The following is a 20,895-nucleotide window of genomic DNA, read 5'->3' on the forward strand; positions in this document are numbered from 1 at the left end:
TCAGGTAGAACATATACAGGTTTTCCCTAGGTAAAGAGTGTTGTCTTTAGGAATTTTTTAGCTTTTTATTCTTAGCCAACTAAATGTGTTTATTTGTAGTAAAGTGCTTACATTTGAGTGACACTTAAAAATCTTCATTTCTCATACCACTTCGATTGAAATTATCTGTAACCATTAAATTTTCCACATATTTTTTTTCAAGGTAGTAAATAAATTGCAGAAATACATCAAGTTACAGTAGATAGCAACCAAGGAAAATTGCAGTAAGAAGTACTTCTGTATTAAATTCAGCAGTTCCTGTTTTTATTAAAATTGATATCAAATAACTTAATACATTGAGTAAAACTCTAGAGGCTATTCAGGAATAAAATTATATCAAATAAGTAATTTCTTTTATTTCAGGAAAAGATGTACTTTTTTATTTTCTTGATACTTGAAGACAGCTAAGAGTATTTATAGACATGTTATGAACATGGAAGACAGATTTTCAGCAGGGAGTAGCTAATGGAAACTAATATGAGAGCTTCAGGCTAGAAATACCACAAGGATCATGGCAATGACCTCAGACTGGTTGGAAATGTATGTGGTGAAATAAGAGAGACATGTCTTGTGGGTGTAGAAAGAAAGAACTGCTGTTGAGGAGATTCTTCTGCAGTGCTCAGAAGTGTTACTGGAATAAATTTGTATTTGTGTAACTTTTGCAGAATTTTTTTGATAATAGCATCAACTTCGTGTTCTTTTTTTTTCTTTTTTTTAAGCTGATAGTGAGGGAAGAATAATATGGGCCTGTGCCACCCTTAGTTTTATGTATTATAACTGTGTCAAAGTTAAACCAAAGGAAAACTGGAATGATCTTGACATTGTAGTTTAAAAAATTGTTAACTTGATTTTGAGGAAATGCTTGGCAATCTTTATTGTGATCTCCTCTGGATATCCCTGAAATGTTCCAACAGAAATAGTCACCACCAAGATTTTAGAAGTCATCCTTAGATTTTAAAATTTATACAGGTCTGAACAGGAACAAACATGGGTTTGTTTTCTTCTGCTCTTGGCATTGCTGCTGACTTCAGTGTGAGAGACAGTGCAGACAGAGCCAGTGACTCAGTAGTTGTACGGTGGAAGATCAAGTTAAACCAGCATGTAAAGTCAGAGGCTATCCGTTGTCTCAGAAAGATATGGTTAACTGGGCTATCCGTTGTCTCAGAAAGATATGGTTAACTGATGGTTAGGTAAAGAGTAAAACAAATCTAATGACAACTTTACCAAACCTTAACTCAACACTATGTTATTTAGTTTACTTTTCAAAGTTTAACTCAGCTTGATTTCTGGCATTCTGTATTTCTGTAATACTGTATTTCCTTATTATGTACTCTGTTTTTCTTCTTAAGATACAGCTTTCTTCGCTAATTTATGTAATTAACTGTTCACCCAACAAGTCTTAGAGGTCTTCTATACATATTTCTTCTATTTTAGTTATACCTAGCTTTGATTTAAAGACATACCAGAGCTGCCAGTGCATCCAGACTTGGATTGGTTTATCCCAACCAGCTTTACTAATTATTTGAATCTTTCAAATTGGACACAGCATTTCCAGACGTTACATAGAATGGCTGCGCCAAAAGGCAATAGCATGCCTTGCTTATGCCACTGATTTCTCTCTCTGTGGGGAGGTTTAAATGCATTAGCACCCAAGCACCGAACATCAGCGAAATACATTAATACATCTCTTCAGGTGGGAGGCCATGGAATGTCAGATTTTCAGTACGGAAATTTGCAAGATAACATATCTGGACGTTTGAGTTTATTGTGGCTTCACAGGAAAGAAACTGATTGACACCAATGCAAACTTTGACTGTATTTTGTTTTACAACACTGGGAAGTTATTTAACTGCTTTGCCTTGCTTTTCTCTACTTGATTGTGAGCATGGCAGTATTTTACCATTTAAAGCTTATTGTGTGAGAGATTTAATTGGTACTTGTAAAGGTCCTAGAAGATGACTTAATCATATTTGTTAAGTTATTCCTATCTATCAGATATTTAACTTTTCTTCACTGTTGAGTGCTCCACATTTTTCTCTCATAAATAAGCAGTTTGTAGACATAATTCTTGCCCTGTAAATAAGGCCAGTTATAGTTAAAGCTCTTCGAAGTGTCCCTGAACTAGCTTTCAACTGCTCAGTACTGAGGTCATTGCTAGCAATAAAACCATGATAGCATGATGTTTAGTCAGGATTATGTCAGCACTGTGGATTAGATGATGGTGCTAAGAGATGTGAACTGGGTGGTGTCATGCTGCTTTCATAGCATTAGTTCATGCATTAAGGAATAAGCCTCTGTCACTTGTAACTAAGGAGCTAGGAGCTTGCTGGTATTAGTACAGCTCCTTGCCCTGTACACCACCTAGACCCCACAAGTTCAGGCATAGTTCACCATTATACAAGCTTTCTCAGTGTCCAGGTGGATTCCATAACCCTTGCTACAGCACCAGTGGCTGTATCTGAGCCCAGCTCCCTGCTCTGGCTCTGCTCTGGCTCTGTGGGCCGTAGTTGCAGCATGGGCAGTCCCCAGAGCTGTGCTAGCCGAACTGAAGGCTCAGCGAGGCTGATCTGGGCACTCTTTCGACTCTGGTGTACTCACCTTGACCGTGTGGCTTGGCAGGTTAACAGTGCTTCTCATGGTACACTGTGCTTTGCATATAGATGTGCCCTAGGGGAAAAGACTGTTTTGTAAGTCCTTCTCTGGGTGACCCTTCCTAAAGGGAGTAGCAGAAAGTGGTTTGGTTTTGAAAGACCTCTGTATGTAGGGAAGGAAAGGGTGATCATGTGGCATGTAGCATGATCATCAGAAGATCTGGATTATATGCTTGTAAGCTTTACTTTGAAAATGGCCTTTCACCTCTTGGGTGTTTAATTTCCCCTTCTATAAAACATACTTTTCTGTTGACAGGAATTTTGTGAAGTAATTTGTAAAGAGGTTTAAGTTTCTAAGGCCTGGCTTACACATAAATGTTTTTTACTATAGCCTGGATTTCATGCCATGGCCCATTTCCCATAGGGTGAAGAATGATCAGAAACTTCAGAGGTGTTTCTGAACCTAAGTTAGCACACTCCCAGCACAAAGAAGAGGGAAGCCTACTACTACAGTTCGCCCTGTAGAAGTAGAAAATCCCTGTGCTGACAGCATCTGAGAGCACCCTGAGCTGGTAGCACAGTGTTGATGGACATGGGCTTCACAGACTTACATGATGCAGTTCCTCATGCATGCTGTTGCTACCTGTCTTCCTAGAGTAGCAGGGCATGTAATAGTCCAGTTTGGTTTCTGTTGTTTAAAACAGCATAATCGTCCATTGTGACAGAAGCATAAGTTCAAGAGTAACTTCATGGCCCACAAAGACATTAACATCTCCTTTGTCTAGTTCTCTTTCCAGTAGCTTTGCTGGCAAATATGCTTGTGCCCTAGCACAGCTTGTACCTGAGTTGTATTCTATTTCTTGCTTTAATTCTCCAAGGGAGTAATATTTTAGCTGAAAGTAAAACACAATTCAAATCTCCAGCAGCTTCTATGAAGTTGGCCATGTGGGTATTGCCAGAGTTCAGAGTTTCAGCCCAGCAATGCGTATGAGAAAGCTAATGTCAGTTGCTTAAAATAATACATTTTGAAGTCTCTTTATCCCATCATGCTGAAACTGGGTTTGTAGGACTGAGCAGTTAGTTTTGTCAAATAGGAAATGCACTGAAGCATCACTATGTCATGAAACATATCAGAAACCTCAAGAGGAAAGGCAGTAGATTATTTAAAGGACTTCTGATTTAAGAGAGTAAGGAAAGGAGAATTTATTATGCCTTTGACAGTGTATTTTACCCCTACAGTAATATTGTGGTCAAAGTATTTCTCTGACTTGGATGTTAAAGCTCTCTATTCTAAGTCATGATCTTTTTGGACAGCATGCACATTTGCTTTGAAAATCAAGGATGTCTGTAATTTTGTTTTGAATCAATATTTTGTGAGAGTATTTGAGGACAAGCAGAGTGAAGACTTTGTGGAATAACTCATGCTTGTGAATGAGAAGCTCTACCATTGCTGCAATGTAATGTTTTCAGTAGCTCAGTATTCAGAAGGCATTTACTGGCCTGATATGCAAAAATGGTATTTTCTGCCTTCTGTGCAAACATTCAAACTAAACAGAAAAATGATTCACACACACTTGCAAACCTACTATGAGAATGTCGTATTTTTATTCAAAATATACTTTTTTTGCTGTTTCCAGTAACAAAACATTGAAGATTCCTTGTGTTCCACCGAAGTCAAAGCTGTAATCACAAGTGAATGGGTTTATGTACATCTTGGAGCTATTAATGAAATATAATCATTGAAAACATGTGTTACTAAAATATAGTTAGTTTCCAAATTCTATAAGATATTTCAGAGCAGGGCATATTTGAGCACTAAAAAGACATTTTTACCTTAGATGAACATAGAGATACAAATGATGCCTTAAATAAAATAAAAATAAAAATAAAAAGTTTAATAAGATATATTGGTATCCAAAATAAAATTTTCAGGAAAATTTTCCATGACCTTTTCAGTCTGAAACAATTTTTTCAGCTGAAGGAAGATGGACATTTTTATTAGAATTCCTAAAGGATCTGGGTGCAATTTTCATAAAGGAGAAAGTAGCTACTCTTGATAATCCATCATAGGAAGAGGATTAGAACAACCCATTCTATAACAGAGCCTAATATTAAATTAGCAGGTAAAACTGAGCAGTTTTTTAAGAATTCTTAAAACATTAATCTTTTTTTCCTAGCTGTGAGCACAATTGCTTACCAAATGATCATAGGTACGGGTATGTGTTCATTACCGTACAGAAATTATGGGCAGTGTAGTGACAAAAGTACTAAAGACTAAGAGGAAGGAGAGCTCATCTTAAAGTACCTTCTGTTCTTCTTCCAAAATGTCTTTATATTCTAGGACTTTAGCTTTCCCTATTGCTTTTGATCAGTGTTTGGAGCTCAGGACTGCCAATCCCATTGTTGATAACTTTCAACTGAAAATGACTGAGTAACATCCCAAGTTTTGTGATTTGCTGAAACTTGGAGATAACCTATGGTAACAACATTGAGTATCTTGAGTTCCTAACCTTCATGTTTGTGTTCCCAGCCCTCCACCAAGTAGACAGCACATGTTGCATCTATGCTGCAATTATCATGGTGAATTCAGTTTATGTAAAGTACCATGTCTAGTTTTAGTCTACCTGCAGTTGTTGTTGGCATATGCAAAGGATGGCAGCACAGAACTCGGCTCAGGCTCCAAAGGCTGCATGAAAATGTAACCAGGATGTATGTGGCAGTACTTAAGTTTGAATGCTCTGCATCTGCCATCACATGCTTCAGCATCCAGACTGGGTGGTGTAAAACTTTCTTCCTTGTACCTATATGAGCTGCAGTAAATTCAGTGCAGATGTTTCTGTAATAACTGTGTAGGTTGCTCCAAAAGTAATGCCTCCTATATATTTCCACAGTAACTGCAACAGATGCAAAGAGCACAACAGTATTTGATAATAGCAAATTCTCTGGGTACAAAACACTATTTTTCAATGTGGTCACCACCATTAGCTGTGCATTTTTTACTAGTGACAAACAAGTGCCTGTATGCTGTGCTCGTAAAAGTCTGCATCAGTGGAGCTGACCCACTGTCACCACTGCTGAAATGCACTGTGTTCATGTCTGCCGTTTGGTCTCCACAAAGGTTCAGTACGCGTCTGTGAATGTCAGTGGGTGCGATGTTTACCACATGGAGGAATTCGATTCCACACCTTTGCTTCATATGCACTTCCATATTGGGTGCCAGTCTGTCAGACTGCCCCTCTGTTGCCATCTATCACATGGCAGCAAAATGTTATGGGATATTGGTGGGGAGGTTCCACCTCCACTGCCATACCACCAACATCGACCTCTGATGTCGTGGGCCAACACAATAAAGTGGGAGGCATTATTTTTGGAGCAGCCTGTGTAGCTACATATTCTTTGTCCTTATTGATTAAGAATGTCCACATTTTACAGGTCATCATTTAAGATGACTCTTATTTCTCCCTGTGTGCTAAGGATACCTATTAACATAGCTGCAAAACTGAAAGGATCTGGAATTGTGTGTGACCTTGGTTTTACTCCTGCTGGGATTTTTGCCTAGGACTTTATAGTATGGAATGTTAGCAGACTGAATTATGAAATTAAAATTACTGGTGCTAAAATGGAAGTCAATTTTCTTTTTTGTTGGGTAACCACGAGGTTAAGATGCAAAACTTATGTTTAAGGAAAACTGGGTGGTATAAAATAGTGAAGGTCTTCCTCAACTGCTTTAAAAATAAAAGTACTTTGTGATTTTCCAACCCTTTCCATTGTAGAGCAGACATGGTATATTTGGGATTTTCCATTCGCCTTCTTGAAGTAAACTTCTGATTTATCTACCTGAAGAACATTAAAAATAGGCTTCTCAGCAAAGTGTGGTACTCTACTCCAGTCCTGTGTTGAAAAATGTTGTATTTGCTCTATGTGCAAAGACTGTGAGTTGATTTTTCTCTCCTCTGTATGGGCTTGACCTATGTTCTGCATGGAATTGGAAGATCAGATAATTTATGTGCACTTAAAAATATTAAATTGTCTCTTTCATTTTGCTTGTAGGTGTTTTATATCTTCAATATGGAGATGAAACAAAGCAGCTGAGGATGCCAAATGAAATCACAAGCGCAGACACAATTCGTGCCCTTTTTGTAAGTGCCTTCCCCCAGCAGCTGACGATGAAAATGCTAGAATCACCCAGTGTGGCCATTTACATCAAGGATGAGAGCAGAAACATATACTATGAATTGTGTGATGTGAGGTAAGTATACAAGGAGTTACAGCTTTTGGATTTTGAATTTCTTTTGTTTTTGTTGTTGTTGATGTTTTGTTTTGTTTTATGCAGTGCACTTAGAGATTAAAAAGGAGTGGAGCAGATAAGTATCTAACAGATAGAGGCCTGACATTTAAAAGCCTGTTCAGTGGTATCTGAGTAATATGAGAGGCTTGATCTGGCACTGCCTTGAGCTGTCGGTGCAACATCTGTTGCACAAGCCATTGATGAATGGTGCATCTTGTTCAAATATATACATACAATTCATGCAGGTTCACATATTTAATATTTTATTGCATTTTATTTGAGACATAAATATTTAATATTCTGAACACAAACACTTAAAGAAAATACAGGTTTTTTTTTGGCAGAGAACAACCTCCAGGTGAGCCTGAAGTTACAAAAATGAATGTTACTGATGTCCTCACAACAGTTTTAATTATCTGTTCTCTTACACTGCCAAGGATTTGTAGCATTGGTGACCACTGCTGGAGCAGCTTCACCACCTTCCTTTTGTATGTCAGGATGCAGCAACAATGCAGTCACTTTCCTTCTCTTCTGAGTTCAGTCTCTGGCTAGCATCTGGGTGACTGTTTCTGTCATCTTTAAGTCCTGATTTCTGTGTTCTTCAAGAAAAAGGATCACGTTCTTAAGGGATGTAGAAAATCCCAAATGATGCCACAGCAAAACTCTTAAGACATACCTCAGGCATGTCACACTACAGAACTGTTCAGGCAGATAAGGTGGGCCTTCGTGCCGTCCTTGCGAGAAGCTAGTGAGGTAAAAAGAATGGACAGAAGATGCTAAAGGGATGAAGAATAAAGTAGAAAAGATATTTCCTTACTGGCAGTCAACCTCTAATGCAGGAAAATGATGTGAGAGAAGGGGAAGTGTGTTGCCCACTAGTGCCTTGTTTCTTCTGGAGATTACTTGACTTGGGTACAAGTTGGGGTTTTTCTAGCATTGCCACTTCAAATTCCTCCATTATTCTTCTTTCTTTGAACAGTACTGCACTCCATTTTTTTTCCTCTGTCTTGCTTTCCTCAGTCTGTCTGTCTAGTGTCTCTTGTATTCACCAGCCTCTTGGATTTCAGTTTCTGTTTTGTTTTTTTTTTAATCTTTCTTGCTTAGCAGTCTTCCACACCCTAGTTTGGCCTCTGTTACTCCAGTGTTAAGCCTCATCTGATTTTTACATCCTCATTCATCACGTTCTCAAGTTTCTTATACTTCAAGTAGTCTATTCACTATATCAGATCAAGTGATTAAATCAAGATAGGTGTTACATTGTTTTTGTTGCTGAGCACCTTATTGCCAGCTGTAGTCTGGCCCATCAGCTCTTTCACTTTATCCTTCCATCTTCCCTTGAGTTTCAGACTAATAATTTATGACTTCATTCCCTCCCTGCCTTAGTATTGCCATTGTTCATTATCTTAATACCACTCCACTCCACCTTTCTTCCCGCTGCAGGCGTTGCTCTGCCAGATTCAAGCTTAGCTCACTCCCATCTGCTTCCTCCGTTCCTATGCCTGTATTGTAGAGCATTTCTAGAGGAAATGCCACATTCCAGCTGACTTCCTCCATAGCCAAACTCCCTCTTTCAGCTGTCACCCTCCTCAGTAAGGAAATCTCAGCAATTCCAGCTTACTGCAGGCATGCAGTTCCAGTAGCATTTTTACACATTTTAATAATTTCCTCATCCTCTCTATTTCTGTTCCTTACTCTTTCACATGATCTGTACACAGCATGTCCCCTCAGAGAACAGATAAAAAGAATAATTTTTCTCTTCTTTGCTTGCCATCTCTTCCTTCAGTTACCTTCCTTCTTCACTGTCTTAAACACAAGTGTTTCAGTTGACTCTAAGCTCTCCATTTGATTCATTTTCCTCTGTGTCTCACATCTTTTGCCTTATCTTATTAATGTATTGCTGTATTATAGTGCCTACTCTTTACATTGCAAATGTTTCTGTGCCTCCCAACCAAACTCTGCACACAAAGTAAAATCTCACTGCCTACCCCATCACCTTTCTCTTCTGCGGTAAGCAGTCACTATAACTGCTGACTGGAGTTTTACTGTTCCAGTTCAGTCAATTCTAGACCCATTTCCACCCTCCCTGGAGTTTTATTCTTCTAATTCCAGCCTGTCTTCTGTTCTCAAATGTTCCATTACAATTGTCCAAGTCTCCAATTGGCTAGCTTTTGTGAACATTACACCCTTATTCTCTCAGACATCCAGTGTATACTTTTAATGTTTTCTTCTTGGAACCTTGCTCTCCCTTTGTTTCAAGGAGGTTTTTTTTCCCTATTTCACAGAACTGTAGGGATTTCTTCCTGTTTCTTTCCTCTCTTCTTTCAGTTATCAGTAGAGGGGCTGTATTCTCAAGTGCTGATTTTCTGTTGTGTTTTTGTTGTATGAAAAACTATACATGCCAGTGAAACTAGTTCACCTGTTGATGTCCTCCTTGTGAACATCTGTAACTGGATGACATGAAACCTACCTCTTTTCCCCAGTGAAAATCTTGATCTTCTCATGGTCTCATGGACCATTAGTTTCAACTCATATTAAGTTATTCATTAGAACATTCCACTTCCTCTTCTTTTATTTCTTTAGAATTATTATTTTTCTTATTTAATCACTGGGGGTGAAGCACTGCTTGCTACTTTTGCCCCCAATCTTACTGATTCTGCATTCACTGTTGACTTTTTCACTCTTTTTTTCAGTGTAACATCCTTCTGATGTAGCCCTTCATTTCACAACATGCAGTGATAAAAAGAGTTGGCCAAATCATCAACTTTTTAACCTTCTTTCGATACCAGCTTTAAACTTCTAGCTTTTTTTACATCAACTGCTGTAACATTCTTTTCCTGACATTTGATGCAGGTAATTTTGTTCACTCTTCTTCATTCAAAGGGGACAGCAAAGGGTATTCTCCTAGCTCATCAGGAAGACTGTTTCACATGTATTTTTTCACTCATCCTCTGACTATCTTCTCCATCTAATTAAATAAAACCTACTTGTCTTTATTTATGAGGGCCACTCCAAGCCCACTTCAATGCTACTTTTTTTTTCTTGTTCAGCACCAAGTGCTATCTGCCTCCTCTTGGCTAATAATGCCAACTTTCAATGTACATGTCTTTAATTTTCCAGCAAGTGCCTTCACGCTCCCTCTTAGGCAGCCCTCTATCATGCTTGGAAGGAGTCCTCTGCGAACATCAGCTAAGCCACTGTATTGCTCTTCTTCCAGTCCCACCTTTACCCTTTCTCTTGCATTCCCAATGCAGGGCATGACCATGGTGCCAGCGTCTGTTCATTACTCTTCAGCCTGGGGAGGCTATTCTCTCCTTGTGTCTTTGTGTTCCCTTATCTTTCTGCAGCTATCTTGTTGTCTTTTGTGTCTTATACTCATCTTGTAAGCTGGTAAAGAGGTTGTTTTCCTAGGGTGTTAACACATCACACACATATCAATGAGGCCTTTGAACATGCCATGGGCATCTGGGAGCTACAGTAATGCAAATAGTAGTAGTAATGAATATACAGTAATATATACCTGCTATCAGTGGTGTTCATCTTAGAATAGCAACATGAGGTGAAACAAAATTCACTTCAGAGATCAAATGCCTAGTATTTTGGTGATTTGCCTTACAGCGATGTTTTACTTTAACATGTCATGTTCCTACATGAAGTATTTATGGAGAATGCTTTTAAAAAATCTCCAGTTAGTTGAAGTACCATCTCATAGCCATCAGAGTGAAAAAAAGAGCAGATAAAATTCATTTAAATGAAAAATACTGCATTTCTTGAATTGAAAATGAGTTAACTTTGTATCAAGAAGAACATATTTCTAAGTGAGGCAGAAAATGATAACTGAGACTACCAGTGCAAGTCTCGCAGCAGAAGGATCACATTTGTAAGATGGAAAACAGTTTATATTACCATAAATAATTGAAGAACTTGTACTTGCCGCAAGGTAGCTATTTTCCTATGCAGCCTACACGTAAACACTCATAAATACTAACTTTCTCATCAGCCCTGCAGTTCTTAAACAGAAGGCACTGATCTGTCTCTTGAGCTGTGGAGTTTCTTTAATAACTACTTGACATCTACAACAGCAGCACAAGTTCTGACTAGTTATCCATTCAAAGCAATCACTGATTGTAATATGACATTGGAAGAAAGAAATCGGACCTGCCCAAGCATCCTTTCCTTCATTTTTAAATGATAATCCCCGTGATTAAGATCAGTTCAGTAGACTTGTAGCTGCACCTGGAGGAAAGGAATTCAGTCACATGTGTAAGTCCTCTAGAGATCACTACTGGGAAATGAAAATAATCACAGTTTTGAAAGGATGTGAGTGAGTGTAGATTGGAGATTTTCCTACTGATGAAATGTGAACAAGAAATCAGCAGAATTCAGTGCAAATTTCTAGGCTATAAAATTAACAAAAGGTAGGTTTTGAAAAAAAAATAGAATATTTCTGTCATATAACTCTTTCATAAATGAAATAGTTTAAAGATGAACTTGTGAATGACAAAGTGTTCAATTAAGCAAAATAAACTCTCAGGCTATTTCTGTCTAAACCATTTCTGTGGGAGACTTCATCAAAACTTTTATTTGTTTATTTGTTTTTTAACTCCTTTTTTGTTTCCCTTAAAACCTCATCTTAATTATAGATAAAGTTTTGAGGAATAATTGATCTGCTGCTGAATTCTTAATTTTTACTTTTTTTTTTTTCTGATTTGTGAATAAGTTGTCAACTGGAATTGCTTCAAGAATGATTGCAATTGGAAAGACTATTTTCTTTTATATTCTCTCTTCCTAGAATAGAAAAAAATTTGTGTGGGTTGCATACACAATAAAACATGTAAATATTAACTAAATCCTTCTGAGCGCTGAGTAAATGTTGAAGCTCTATTGTCTTCAAAGTGCTTTCACTCTGTGGCAGGACCTTAAAAGAAACTTAACGCTATCTTAATTTTTATGGGTGTGGATTTGTAGTGAAAGAACGATACTTCCCATGGGAAAGAGAATCAAAGTAGACTTTTGTTTGTGTGTGTCTAAGCTATGGCATTTGAGTTTTTCTTACAGGTCGGCTGCAGACCTACTAGGTTTGTCTGTTACCTGAAACTTTCAGGCAACAAATAGAAGGACTTTCATCTGTTATCATTGCTGATTCTTTTGATTCCAGGAATATTCAAGACCGGTCTTTCCTTAAAGTTTACAACAAAGATCCTGCACATGCGTTTAATCACACTTCCAGAGCTGTAAATGGAGACATAAGGGTAAGTACTAGCATTGCATTTATACTCTTCTTTCTTCCAGTTTTTATGTTAATTGTTTAATAACTGTAATATATACACAACAACTTATAAAATCTAGGATATATGTACAACACATACAGAAAAGGAAAGTGATAAAGCTTTCCGTAGTTAAGAAACCTTAACTACTTTCTGTTTTCCAATTATTTGCCCTGAGCATTAGCTGTTTATTTGTTCTTGTTTATTAGCATTAAAGCATGTGAATCAAAACAAGGCCTTTAATTACTTATCTGGGGACATGGGCAATGCTCAGAGTTTATAAAGCTTCTAACTTCATGTTTCCAAATCTTTACAGTGAAGTAAAGCAGGGTGTTACTACAAGGCTTCAGCATGGACTGATTTAGAGTGGCTGAGCGCATATGTCTACCTACCTTGAAGTCTATAGAATAAACACTTTGTAAACAAACATTTTCAATAAGAAATACCTGTTATATGGCTTTTTTTCTAGAAATTTTCTGTGTGTGTTGAACAAGGTCTGGCATATTTTTATTTTCACATGATTGTGTACTAGGAAATATGGAGAAGGCATTTGAGACATGTTCTCTTCCTCACTGTCTCTGTATCTTTTACTGGACTGTGTTTTCCCCTTTGATGCTCGAAGGACAGAAGATATGGCTGTGTGTGAGCACCTCTTCCATCACATTTCTGCACCCAGTGTCACAGATGGGGCTGGCAGTGGTGAGGTTACACAGCTTTATCTCCTGCCCACCCACGGGGTCTGTCCCCAGGAAACAGAATAACCAAATGAGCTTGGTGGGTCCAGAAAGAAATGCCTCTACTGTCCCACCTGCACTGTGACTTTTATGTGTGCTCCAAAGCTGATTCAAATGTGCTGAAAATTTCCTGCAAAGTGATTTGCTTAATTGTGCACTTGCTTCTTGGTTTCTTCATCAATTCTGAGCATGTCACACTGCTTTATTATTAATATTTCATGGAAGTACTTTTGCTGTTTCAACAGTTTAGGGCCTCATTATTTTAGAAAGATTGCAATAGTTTATTTACAGGCACTATTCTCAACCACTTCTCATCTATATACTTCAGCTATAAAACGGTCCTTTTGATAGGTCAGGAATCTAATTCCTTGATTATTCACACTGTGTCACGCACAATGTGAGAGAGCAAATAGATTGGCTTCAAAGGGCTAATATGATAGTTTTTACTGTCTTCCTTAAGGTCCTGAAATTCTTCAGTTCTAGTTATATTCTTCTAGCAGTAATTGGATGTATGATCCATCTCATTCATATTCAAAAGCATCACATACCATCACTGTGCATTATGGCATTAATTCCTATAGCAATGTTACTGTGACTTTATAAAGTTAGACTGATGTTGTTGCATGTGCAGTGAATGCTGATCTACTGTGGCTCTATTTGCCATTCTCTAGATGTGTTTTCAGATGCAGTTAACTACAATGTTAGCTATGTAAGTTCAAATGTAAAGACTGGTTATTTGGCCCTTTTCCACTTGCTTGTGCTTAACAGAGTTGTTTTGAACATGATTGTTGCTTCTGTGCAAAAGCAGTGTCTGTATTAATTTGTACTGCTTATTTTACAGTGCTCTTTTACAACCCGTACATACATTGAATGCCTCTTGATTATGACTAAGTTGTCGTTTTTGGCCATCACTCAGAAATTAGGGTGACACAGTGACAGCCTTTGCAAAAATGTTGTTTTCATGGTAGAATATTTTATTTTGCTCTGCTGAAATGACAGAGGTACAGAGTTTTTACATTCTCTGCATCCAACAAAACAGCTCTTTTCTTAGATCACAAATTTCTTGCCTCTCTGGTCTGAGAGGCAAAGTTGAAGCCGGGATGTTCATAGGAACTCTGCAGAGAAACATGCAAAAACCTTCCCTTTGATCACTGTAAACTTCTGCATTTCAAAGTTAGGAGCATGGAAACGAGCAATTTCTTGAGCGTCGGAAGTAATTAACATTTGTTTGTCTAAGGATCGGTGTCTTATGGTTGGGTTCTTCCTTGTGCAGTACTGCTCGGATCTCAGCCAAAGCTTTGCCTGAAGTAGAGAGCTGTGATAGCGTTCTCTTCTCCAGAACACACATGGCAGCTTCTCCCCAGCTCAGAAGAAGTACTAAATTGGCAAAATTTGCAAGACCTTAATAGATTACTGATCTTTTTATTTATTATATATATATATATTATTGAATCTGCTTGAAATTAGCCCTCAGATTGTTAAGCTAGAAGAGCTAGGAGCTGCCCTCAGGCAAGTTTGATCATCTATACATCTTTCTTTAGCAAATGGTATTGAAGTTAGGAAGGGAATAAGTGCAAAATATGTACATTTGATGCACGTGGTAGTGCATGTGCAGTACTAAGGTATTGTGGAAAAAATGTTGCTTCTTGTCCCTCCTTTTTTGTTTGCACACCTTCAACCTGGGTAAATCGATGCTCTTCACTTTCATGTGGTCTGCAAGTGCTAAATTCACTGCAGTGGGAAGTAGGGAAAAACTCTGGTAACACTGTGCACAGTTAACTGTTGAAAAATTGATAGAAAAGTGTTTATTTTCAGGTGAGTTGAAAGAACATTATTTAGGATGTCAGGAGCTGGCTGTTGTAGGTACATTTTTTCTGTGGTGACTTTGGGAGTCTGGTTATATCTCCTGTCATGTGCAAATTAAAGTTGTTGTTTTGTGGGGTTTTTTTCTGAGATTTGGGAAGATTATGTCTTCACAGATTTTTTTCTACTTTTTGCTTTCTTGTCCCTTTGGAACATTTATCTCTGGGTTGATGATTTTCAGGCTTCTATTCATGTGATTTATAATCATTTCCACATAACAGACCCAGAATAATCTCAGAAAATAATGTTAGCTGCCAGCTTGGACACCTGTTTAACTACCAAACAGATGTAAGACCTGTATGGGAATTGGCAGTTACACTTGAAGTATTAAGTATTACCCACGCAGATGAGAAGCAAGAGAAATGTGGGATCTGTGAAATTCAGATATCCCACCAAACCACTCCATTCTCTTATCCTTTAACTATAATTTTCCTAGTCTTCTTTCTGTTTCATGCGTCTTTCTCAATGGACTGTGTTGAAGAAAGGGGATTTGCTTGGGCTGTAAACAAATTCTAAAGAACAGTTTCTCTTGAAACGCTTCAGAGTGCCTTATTTACTTACTGTTACTGTGCTGTGGCCATTTATAACTTGAAGAGAATGGTTTGTTTGACAAGTCTGCCATGCTGAATGTTATTTCCAGTAAGAGGTAGCCACATAGTGCTGTCTCACTGAAAATTTGTGTTTGGACTTTTCCTTTATTTTGTCATTCCTTCCCCAACATGTACACTGGAAATCTGTAGCAGCTGTTCTCTTTGGATACTTCATCTTGCTGCAATTCTTTCTTTTATTCTGTTGCCTGAGTACATAACATTAATCAGCTCTTTCTTAGTCTCTATGCAACGATACTTTCTTTGACAAAATACTGTCTCATATCCAGATGTGGAAGTTAAGATGATCTTTTTATTTTCTCCAGCATTGTCCTGAATTACAGTACAAATGCATGTACACAACCATGCTGACCTGTGCCATTAGAATTCATGGTTTGCAAATTCGAAGGGGAAAAGACTTCCTCAGATTTACTAACTGCAAGGTCCAGATTGCCTCTCATCACATTTAGGGATGGTATATGGGTACAGTGTCAACAGATGACATTAAAGAAGAGACAGCAGATTTTTATGTGCTGCTGAATGAGTTCAGTGTGTTTTGGAGGTGTCAGAACTCCTTTTGTCCTGTATTGTTGCCGTGACCTCCTGGTGCCAAACTGCTGACTTCAAGTGGAAAGGATTCCCCACTGTAAGGGCACAGCATATTTTCTGTCCTAACTGCCTACACCCTCCTTTTATGGAGTGTCTGAAATAAGAATAATCCTAAATTACAATCTCACCCCTCTTTCCCTGTAACTTGTCTGCCTTTCTGGTGGCACAGCTGGATACTAATAATGTCGGTTTATGCAGTGGTTTGTTTTGAGCATCATTTGTCTGCCACTTTGAGAATCAGGGAATTTTTATTTCATAACAAACCGGTAGCTATTTTGCTTGGCGGTATTTCTTCCCAACCACCTGCCCTGAAGCCTGTGGGTTACACTGTGTTTCAAAATGTTCTAGACCCACCATGTTTTCTCTTAATTCCTTGGCTTGACTGAGACCTTATCAAGTCAGTGATTTGTCCCAGACCTCAGCTGGGTGGGTGAGGCCAGAATATTCAAGGAATGCTTGTTGTGGCTGTTGTTTTATTGAGGTACGCTTTTGAGGTTTTCTCGTTTCTCTGAGAAAAGGCAATAAGGGCAAGTTCAGTCAGAGTCAGAGAGCGAGGTACATGGAAACTGCTGTTGTGGGAGTTTAAGCAGCTAAAAGGTGATGATGTTCCTGGCAGCAACAGGGCATTGGAATGCCAAGGTAAGAGGGGATGAGTTAAACTGAGTTGTTCTCTGAAATGATGCAGATGTTTGATAAGTTGGGTGAATGGTTATGTTGAACAGCTTTTGCTACTGAAATTGTGCTACAGCAACTTTGTTTCTCACCTGAAAGTGCCTGGCTGACACTTTCACTCTCCTCTGCACTCTGCCTTGATGAAATTTGTGAACTTAAAAAACCCTGCAAATGCTAAAAGCCCTCAAAAATGTCCCCAAGAAGCATACAAGGGGCTGAAATTCAATGCTGGTTTGCAGCAAAAATACAGAGATAATAAAAGCAACGTCATTCTTCTGTGTTTTTAAGATACTTGAAAACACATCCAGCTTCCTTGAGATGTTTAGCTTTTTTTCATTGAATTGTTTGTAATCTTAACGTCAGAAACATAAAAGCTGCAAATGCTGTGAAAATTAAATCTATTTGTTGCATTCCATGTCTAAAAAAAACCGAGTAATTCCTTGAACTACGTAGAGGTATTTAGAAGAAAAGTATTTATTGGAGAAGAACTCATGCAGCAAATGAAGTGAAAGTGCTAGAATGCCTATAGGACAGCATTTGTATAAGTTGCCATGTGTTTGCCTTACAGATCCTATTACTATAAAACTTTGTTTTCTTTTGGGAAGAAAAAGAAAAAAAAAAGAAAAAGAAAATGCTAATGTCTATTATCTGATAGAGAGCTTCCAAATGATACAAATCTCATCTTTCCTGCTGTTTTGCTGTCTGCTTTTTCTAATGCTCTTTTTGTCATTGAGAGGTTATGACAACATGAGCCATATTGTATTTATAAACATCACGTGTTTCCTTGATATGACTTGCAGTGTCTGCCAAACAGAACACATGGAAGAAACATTTCTCATTAGCTCAGCATTGGTTTTGGTTATACTGATTTCCGGGACAGGAAAAATGCCTTCCTCACTCAGATTTAACTTTCATACAGTAGAAAGAAAGCCTCTGAGTGTCCATGAAATCGCTTGAACAGAGACGCTGCAGTTCTTTTAGCCCACATACTTTGTCTGAGGGAAAGAGGAAAAGTGGTTTGTTTTAAAGAGAAGATGTAATACCCTGTATTGCTGAAACTAATTCTGAATTAAAATACCTGCCAAAGTCGCCTAGAAACAGAACTTACCAAGAGATGTAAGGTAAGATGATGCTTATAAATATAGAAAGGTATATAATTCTTTTTTTTTTTTTTTCTCCAATCTGAAAGATATGGTCAGATTAACTGTGAATTTAAATCAAAACGGTGAAAGCTGTTTCTTCTTCCTTGAGCTGTATGAAAAAATAAATGCTTAATTGCTTACTAAATCACAAAACTCTACTCTCAGGTTTTATGACTAGTTACATATTAAACATAAAGAAGTTATTTTTCAGCTTGGCATTACAAATCTTGCTGAGATTTGAACAAAATTTATAAAAGAAGTCTCTGGTGTTCTGATTTCTTTGCTGTCATGGTTTTACTACCTTTGCTTTGAATGACTTGTCAGTAGTTGCAATTATTTATGCAACAGCAGAGCAGCAGACACTGAGAAGTAGCTGCATCAAATCAGGCTGTGATGAAAGACTGTAAATGTACCTGCTCTCTTTCGTTCTATGTCCTTTGATATACAATACCTATTGCTGTATGAAGCCTAAATTAGTGGGAAAGCGGGTAGAATTGTAAGGAAATTTTCCACTTTTATTTTAACTTTGCGTAAACCAGCATATAAATCTCAGATGTTTTCTGGCAAAAAGTCAATTTGTTTAAAGACATAGATCCTGCATAATAGTGGGATGCTTGCTGCATTGTGGATTTTTTTAGTAGGATAGCTCTGTGCTTTGATGGATTAAATTTTTTCCCCAAGTATTATATGTAAAGAATATAAGCTTGTTGATTCTGCTGGCACTTTAAGATATACTTTTAATAAATAAATAAATAATGCAGATGGGCTTTAAGTTTACAACAAGCTTGCTGCTGCAAGAAAGTATAATGTTCTTGATAGTAAAACGTTCAGGGAACATTAGCTTGCCGCACCCTTGCTGTAATCTTCCAGTTAGCCTAAGAGGAGTGTCATATGGTAGATATAACAAACCAGTTACCTGGAAACTCCCAGAGAGCCTTTTCTGTGGAAACAGATCAACTTGCAACCACAATGGAGTTGTTTTAATAGCATTTTTAGGGGTGAAGCTCTTTATTGCCCACAAACAGGCCCATATTCAAGCTTGCCTGTCTTTCATGTTGAGGTTTGCTTAAAGCTTGCCCTGGAGATGATGAAGTTACTTAATGACAACATCTGATCCCCTCTGTGTAAAGGTCTCTTCAGCTGTTCATTAAAATTGGAAGCCTTATCTCACACAGGTCTAAGGTTCTCAGGCGAAACTTTCAGAGTCTTCACTGGGAACTTACCCTGAATAAAAACATAAGGATTTCATTTGAGTCCATTTTTATTGTCTACTGGTTTCTGGTTTTGTTCTTACTCCACCTTCTTTTACATAATGTTTCCTTGTTCCAATTCTTTAGATGTTTTACTCTTTTATTTTTTTTTCCATTGTCCCCTCTTTTAGTTGAACAATTAGCACTAATTTGGATGTTTACTTGAAATTCTTCAGAAGCTGGTGGGGTCAGATGCTGCCCAAACTCCCTAAAGCCTCTGACAGATGACAAAAATTTCTCATGGCCATGGCCCCTCTTATTAGAAGGGGATGTCCTCTTTTACCGCCATTGTATACCACGTAGCTTATCTGCACTGCAGGGTCTAGTAAAGTCTGAACAAGCTTCATGACTTCTTGTTTTCCAAATGAGGTTTTACTTGAACAGACACGTAAGATCACTCTGTGGGGGTTGCTGTTTTGGTACCATGATATTTAGAACCCTTATATAGTTAGAAACAACGTTTTTTCCTCATCAAACCTGCTGCTGGCTTATCAGTCAGGATCTTATATATGTCAAGAAGATTCTCACAAATCCAGAATGTGATTCTTCATGATCATGGCTCAATTTCTCTCATTTCCGGTCTTCATTACAGTCTGCTATTAAGTACCTGCCTAGTAGTTAAAACTAAATAGAATTAGTTCTGTCCCTGTCTTTTGACACACAAAAAAAGAGCAAACCAGTACCTAGTGTTCATCTACATACTTGATGGCTTTTGATTCTTCTCCATGTTGGATTGTACTTTTTCTAATGTTAGATCTGGAAAACTAATCAGACTTCTGAAAATATGAGGAATAAAAATATCTTTTCTTGGATACATGTATGATCTGGGGTTAAAAAAAGCCTCAGCTGGCAAAAGCAAGACAGTTGCAAATAATAGCAGGCAACAGGGCTCCATGAGAAATGACGTGTTGCTGAAGCTATTTTTTGCACGAATATATGCCTTTCTGACATCACTGCAAATCAGAACTTTGTGTGACTGAGTGAAAAGACCAACAGGGTGTGTTGGGTAAAGGGCTAAGCCCTTGGGCACTTAATATTTACTATAGATAGCTTCACCTTAAAATAAAGTTATTTACTTCAGTCAAGCAGACCATGACAGGTTGTATACTTCTTTGATAGAAGGAAGTAAAAGGAAAAGAAAATGTAGGGCTCCAACTAATTCCTGCAGCAGTAGCACCTCTCCTGTTGCTAAGATATACTCACACCTGCAAGTAATTGCTGGCCCTTACAGCTGAGAACTTGGACACGTGCATTGCAAAATCTAGCTGCATGGCTTCCATGACCGTTTCTCCTGCTGGTGGTATTGATGCCAAAACTCAGCACTGCAGATACTTCTTCTGATGTGCTGTGTCCTTACTTCAAGAGAAACAGCTGTTTACAGGTGTAGTAGACGTGCTGCTAAGGTCTTTTAACTATCAACTCTGATTTATAGCATTTTTATATTAGTAATGTCGTAGGCTATTCTGTAACAGAAATCTTGTTTTGACTATTGTTTGGTAATGTCAGATGAGACCAAGGGCAGTGCTTTCCTTCGTGTTCATTTAACCATATCAGCTTGTTCAGTTTTATTTGGCTTCAGCTCAGTGGGAAGAGATACAAATATGGAACAAAAATAAAAGCTGAATCGTTAGTACAGCGAGTCAGAAAGCCATGCATTTATTTTGATTTATGAGTTCAGTTACTAACAGGATTTCTTTTTTTTTAAAGAGAAGAAATTGGATACACAGCATATTTAAACCAAATAAAAATGCTGATCTGTACCAGAAATGTACATGTCTAAAACTATTCCTTTTTTGGGAGAAAAAAAAAGGGATGACCCCATCAGTTCAGCAGTGCCCTGAGGAAGTGCTGAAACT

The 20,895-nt window shown here is 37.9% G+C and overlaps 1 protein-coding gene across 12 annotated transcripts in view; it reads left to right on the top strand.

Moving 5' to 3' along the window:
• KIAA1217 (KIAA1217 ortholog) overlaps positions 1 to 20,895 on the top strand; it is a 171,717-nt gene that overhangs the window by 88,689 nt on the left and 62,133 nt on the right. For 11 of the 12 annotated variants that reach the window (XR_010621912.1, XM_065731372.1, XM_065731374.1 and 8 more), the window contains 2 exons: positions 6,681 to 6,879; positions 12,074 to 12,167. Coding sequence is in view for 10 of the 12 variants with exons in the window: in XM_065731372.1 (XP_065587444.1) it covers positions 6,681 to 6,879; positions 12,074 to 12,167 (293 nt within the window). In the remaining 2 variants the exon portion in view is untranslated. Of the gene's footprint in view, positions 1 to 6,680; positions 6,880 to 12,073; positions 12,168 to 16,545; positions 17,769 to 20,895 lie in introns of those variants that run through there. The other variant, XM_065731379.1, reaches the window with a different exon arrangement.

The sequence above is a fragment of the Cyrtonyx montezumae genome, unplaced genomic scaffold, assembly GCF_038088225.1.
Source record: "Cyrtonyx montezumae isolate F1298 unplaced genomic scaffold, pur_monq_1.0 scaffold_14, whole genome shotgun sequence".
NCBI classification, from domain to species: Eukaryota; Metazoa; Chordata; class Aves; order Galliformes; family Odontophoridae; genus Cyrtonyx; species Cyrtonyx montezumae.